The sequence below is a fragment of the Orbicella faveolata genome, unplaced genomic scaffold (genome assembly GCF_042242905.1).
Source record: "Orbicella faveolata isolate gen_17 unplaced genomic scaffold, um_ofav_v1 contig_12, whole genome shotgun sequence".
Classification (NCBI taxonomy): Eukaryota; Metazoa; Cnidaria; class Anthozoa; order Scleractinia; family Merulinidae; genus Orbicella; species Orbicella faveolata.
In genome coordinates this window covers 31,541,491-31,547,333 of record NW_028301539.1, presented here as the reverse complement: position 1 = coordinate 31,547,333, position 5,843 = coordinate 31,541,491, and the positions used below count along the sequence as shown (strand labels likewise).

At 39.4% G+C, this 5,843-nt stretch overlaps 1 protein-coding gene across 1 annotated transcript; it reads left to right on the top strand.

Moving 5' to 3' along the window:
- Window positions 1–240: 240 nt before the first annotated feature.
- Window positions 241–1,718, top strand: LOC149117562 (uncharacterized). Its single transcript, XM_089277954.1, has one exon. It carries the CDS (start codon window positions 732–734, stop codon window positions 1,647–1,649), a length of 918 nt encoding a protein of 305 aa, XP_089134080.1. The 5' UTR covers window positions 241–731; the 3' UTR covers window positions 1,650–1,718.
- The last annotated feature ends 4,125 nt before the right edge of the window (window positions 1,719–5,843 follow it).

Genomic DNA, 5,843 nt, shown 5'->3' with positions numbered 1-5,843 from the left:
CAATACAATTTCTTTTGATTCACCTTTGCTGCCTCTGTTCGACTTGTAGAAACAACAACAAAACCATGTTTCAGGATCAAGCGTTATATAAACGCGACTAGACCTCAACTAACTTTGGGAAAGATTTCCGTATAACTCCATACATTTATTATGCATGCAGAATTATTAATTATGTATGCGCTCTATTGTTTTTGAAGACAATAGGAATTCCCGAAGGCATTGAATATATACATTGATAATTACTACTTACTGTATGAATAAAAGAGGATTTCATTGCGCGCTTTTGCGCGTTGTCTTTTCGCTGATTCTCTTCTTCCTCTAGCTCCATTCTTCTCTCTTCTTCTTCTCCATATTATCCAGGTTCCTTGCGCATTTTTTTCCCTTTTTTTACCTTGTACCCCTGCAGGTCACGAACCACTTACCTTTCGCATACCCCTCGCTTACCAGTCTCTCTTCCACACCACTTCACTACGAGGTTCAGTTGAGAAGTTGCACTCGAAAAATCATTTTTATTTTACTTCACTCGTTCACATTGCCAAAAATTTACATTACAATTGAATTATTCCTCTGTTTAAAGCATGTTTCACGCTGCACGAAAACACGCATCCCATGTTCTTATCACTAGCTCCCTGGTGAATATAAAGGGAGATGATTTATTTCTTTCTCCCTGTTGCCTCTAATTACGTTTTCGTTTTAAGATACATTTACAGTTTACCGTTTTTATAGTAGGAATGTCTACTCTAAACTTTTTCAAATTGTGTAAAATTTTGGCGGATCACGATCAGTGCATACAGTGGTGCAAGGAACACAACCTGCTCGCGTCGTCAATTATGTGTCCACGGGAAAATTGTAGCAATACATTGACGTGGACGCGACGAGCTTCATCGCGAGATGGGTTCGAATGGCGGTGTTCGAGAAGAAAATGCAATGGCATAACATCAATGCGCCAGAACTCATGGTTTTCTGGAAGCAGGCTGTCCATTGAAAAAGTATTAGCCCTAACGTACGCTTGGGCGCACAAATTTACTATTACTCAAGCAGTGCACGAGACCTCACTAGATGACGAAACCACGTCAACAGAAACGGTGATAGATTGGTATAACTATTGCCGAGAGGTTTGTGCCGACAGAATCATGAATCATCATGCGGGGCAAATAGGCGGACCAGGTAAGACTATGGAGATTGACGAGTCCAAGTTTGGCAAAACGAAGTACAACCGCGGTCGCTACATCGAAGGACAGTGGGTCTTTGGCGGCATCTGCCGCGAGACCAAGGCCTGCTTTCTTGTTCCGGTAGCGCAAAGGGATAAAGACACACTCTTGCCCATCATACGCGCCCACATATTGTCGGGGATACGCGTGATGAGCGACATGTGGAAAGCTTACGATTGCCTAAAAGACGAGGACTATAGTCATCTCACAGTTAACCATAGCCTAAACTTCGTAGACCCAGACACAGGTGCGCACACCCAGCGCATTGAAAATACATGGTGGGGAGTCAAACGAAGTATGCCTCGTACAGGAACATTCAAAGATCTCTTCGAAAGCTACCTACAGGAATGGATGTGGCGTAAGCACTATGGAGATGATCCTTTTGGAAACATTATCAAGCATATCGCCGACTTATACGAAGTGCGCAAAGATGCGTAAATTGTTCCTCGTACCACTGTATGCACTGTTCGTGATCTGATCGCCACTTCATGGAGGAAAGAAACAAAATACACAGCTTCATCGCATGGGTCTGAATTTGAGGAAGGAAATCAAGGGGAAAAAAACGCGGAGAAACGCGACAGGTAAGCTAGAATTTTATTTCCCTTTGTTTACTTTTACAAAATTAGTGTAATAGTCGCTAACCCGCGCAACAGATTATAGCTAACCGCAAGCAGTCGGTTTTGCTTAGGTCTAAAACAGTATTTTTAAGCTTTTTTAAACTAGCGAACAGGTCTAAATCGCTATTATTTTATGCAGTTTGTAGCCTGCGCTCAGTTTGAAAATACGGTAAATGCGCCCAAAATTATGATATTTCGTTTCGGTTTTCCGTAATTTAGACCTAAAACTCGAAAAATTATTATTATTGTAGTCTCCAAGAAATCGTTCCGTTTTTGCGTATTTTAGATAGAAAATTCGAAAAAAAAAGTCTAAAAGTATGCGAAAATGGCAAAATTTATAGTTATTCAAATTAAATAAGTCTCAAAGGAGCGCTATTGTTTACGCTATTGTTTAGTTCAACAAAGAACTGTATGCATAATAAATGTATGGGGTTATACGGAAATCTTGCCTAACTTTGTTTTCTGAGTAGCGTTGTCCGACCTCTTTCGCCATTAGTAAGAAGTTTCCCTCAACATGTGAAGTAAAACGTTAAAACAATTGCCAGCAATGGCAGGCGTCGAGAGAGTTTTCTGTTTTCATCGTAAGGGAGAAAGTGTAGATAGCCGTGCTTGGAAAGGAATGGCGATTAAAATAGTTACATGTTCATCGTGACCTCAAGACTTTCACAACGTGAAGGTTATTTTGAGCTATTAAAAGGCTGAAACTGAAAAGCTAGGGAGACTATAAGAAAAGTTAATAACTAATTAAACAAGAATTCACATAAGAGAGGAAGAGGAAACATAAACTTGCCTGAAGAAAGTACATCGACGACTTGAAGATGTCTTCGCTCTTGCCTTCCCTGCAATGCAACGGCGACCGACGCTAAAACGGGTGTGTCATTTTACACCCCTTTAATACCGACTTTAAAATTCATTCCAGCAATGAGAAATATGTTTTACACAAAAGGAATGCCCTGCACGTTGCGGTTGTGTGTTTTGAATATATAAACAGTGAGAACAAAAGAAATTTGACAGAAAGCTCGCACCTGAAAAGAATTTTATAAGGGATTGTTGCCAACAAGGAATTGATTAAATTTAAAGCTGTATTATCATGCATGGCATCGAGAAGCGAATTGTTCGAAGGCTGGATAATGCTATCCACTGGATAAATCGCTATTTTAGATGAAAGTCGGATATAAAATTTAGAAAACAAAACAGACAAAAACCCACTAAATGCAAATCAATCAATCTCTCGATTTTTTTCATGTAAGCCCGCTTGTTGCGCATGCCCGCGGCGACAACACAAACGGGTCCCATTTTCTAGCTCCTTAACAGTCGTCTGATTTGGGCTGCAATCAAAATCTGCATATTATGAACAGGTCTACAACGTAGGTAAAAAAAATCTCACCATAAGTGAACACTCGTGGTTCCTCGAAATTGCATATGGGAACGAGACAGGCGAGTTAACGAGTTAACGCGTTAGGCAAGCATAACGAGTAGAATGTTGAAGATTGTTTAGGGGAGTGATGAGACCGGACAAGCGTATATATAGATCAGGCCTGGCTTGTCCGAAAGGTGAATAACGCTATACACCTGTAGATAAATCACTATCCAGCGGACAGCGTTGTTTCGTTGTGTTAACACTTATCCACTGAACAGTCGAAAATAATTGAATATGGCTTTTGAACTGGCGCGCAGAAAAAAAAAATGGTGGCAATAAAGACAATAGAGTGTTTACGCCTCGGAACTATCGGTCTAATAGTTCCCCCTTGAGAATTTGACTACTCCTTTTTTTCGTTTTTCCTTTTGGAGCCGAAACTAATTGGCACGTTAGTTGAGAAATGAAAAGTAAGTTGGACAAAGCGCTGAAGTAAAGAAGATCAACATTTTGGGCTTGGCCTGGATAGTGTTAGCTGGTCGTAACGAAGACTTGTCAAGCCTTGCAAATTGTTACTAGGATGAAAGTCGTTTTTTAATTCCTGTGTAGGTTGTTTCATTTTAGATTTTTCATTGTTGCTGCTGCTTTTTTTTTGCGCCTCCTAGTTTATGTTTTTAAGGTCAGCTGCAAATACGCATGACCAATGCTTCAAGCAATGACCAGCAACGATCGTTTTCTTTTTCGAGGAGTAGGCTCTTGGATAACTAATGCCGGATATCCCTTGTGAGTTAGAATCTTCATTGGTTGCTTCTCTGTGAGTCGTGAGCTTAATTTTGAGGCCAAGAACCAAATCCTAACCTTGCGACCCTTCAGGAAGCATCTTCCACTGAATTGCCATAAAGTTTTTTTTATCACTTTATTAAGAGAGTTTACCAACACGATATGTGCTCTATGCCTTAAAAGTGTCTGTATATCTGCAGCTCTGTAGGTCTGTGGTCTGCATTTGTCACAACCCGTATATCCAGCTAGCCATGAGGAAGCGGTTGATGTGACAAGTAAACAGATGCAAGTGTAGTCCTTGAATATGTGATACACTAAGAATTAACGTCAATTCACCTCTGCATTACTTAGTAGCATGTGTTTTACTTCGCAGGACCCATGTTGATAGCAGTTTTTATAAATGGTCATCCTGCATAAATATATTTATTATAATCATTATTATTATTAATATTATTTTTGTCATCATCATCATCCTTATCATCATCATCAATATTATTATATTACTTTTAAACGTTGGCTACCCGTGTAGCTTTAAACCACTTTTAGCCCTTGTACTTGTATCTCTTGACTTGCGTGTTGTATTTTATTTTTTGCTTAACTTCAAATGGTATATAAAGGGAGCTATGGGAGAAAATAAAAGTTTAATTAATTACCGTGTGGTGTCAGTATTTTTACTTTAGCGTTTGACTTTCTTCTTCTTTTGCCAGCATCTCCCAAGGCCAGGCGGGACTGATCCAATTTTGACGCTTCCTCGTCAAGACCGTCAAAGATCTAGCTGTGATCGATTGCCATGCATAAAGACTGCAAAAGTACAAAAATTCGAACGCGAAGGTGCCTCCCACAATAATTCACACGGAATATAATTCTGTCAAGAAAGCCTCAGGGCTTACTTTCGGATTTTGTGTTAGCTGGTAACATTTTCAAGTTGTTTTAAAGTCAGAAGCTCTGGGCTTTTGATAAAGTACTTCGAATTCTTGATGATGTTGTTGGCGGTGTGCACGTTTTGAAACTTATGTAGTTTGCAGCGCCAAAACAAGCTAATAATACGTTCATTTTGACATCGGAATGATCGCAGACAATCACGCATTCCGAAGCTGGGTGGAGAGTTTCGCGCACTCCACTTGATACTTGTTTTACTTTCGCGTCCAGAGGAAAGGCTGAGTCGAGAAGTCGACCAGGTATTCAATGCCGCGCAAGTTGGAAACCTACCCTATTGGTCACAGCAAGCAGGTATCATGAGTACCATGAGACAATCCACTGCTTCTGGCTCATATAACGCCCCCCCCCCCCCCCCGCCGGGGGGTATTCAAGCTGGGTTGCAGGTTGTCATTCTATTTTCTTCAGTCGAAATTATAATCAAAAAGAAATAAATAATTGATCTGTTTTTTTTTTTTTCTAGAACTAGCTATACTTCTCAATAATTTCGAGGTATATAGATAGATAGAAACTTTATTAATGTGTCAATGCCTAGTAGACTAGGAAAATCCGACACTAATTTGGGGACACAAATATATAGAGGAAAAAAGAAACAATTTAAAGAAGGAAGGATAAACTATGGACACAATATCACTTGTGCCAACCATGAATATCAGATAAACCAGCACTATTTCCTGTTTAGCTTTCTGAGCTTAAGAAGATCATTTTCCTATACTGTCCAAAAACGATAAAAGTTAACGAAAAACATTACTATTGGATATTGGTTTTTTTGTCTATGTTTTGCCTTGAGAATCACAAGGCCAGAAGTAGTTTGTATGTCGATGTTGAGGTTTTCATGAAAAGAAAAATTACAGATTCTGCTGAATTTATGCTAAAATTTATTCGCCGTTGTAATTAAGTAACTGTAATTATTTTATTTTTTAAGGCAGGACAATTTATCAA

What these genes read in the sequence shown, in the direction of transcription:
- LOC149117562 (XM_089277954.1), top strand. Translation starts at nt 732, where the DNA reads ATGTCTACTCTAAACTTTTTCAAATTGTGTAAAATTTTGGCGGATCAC.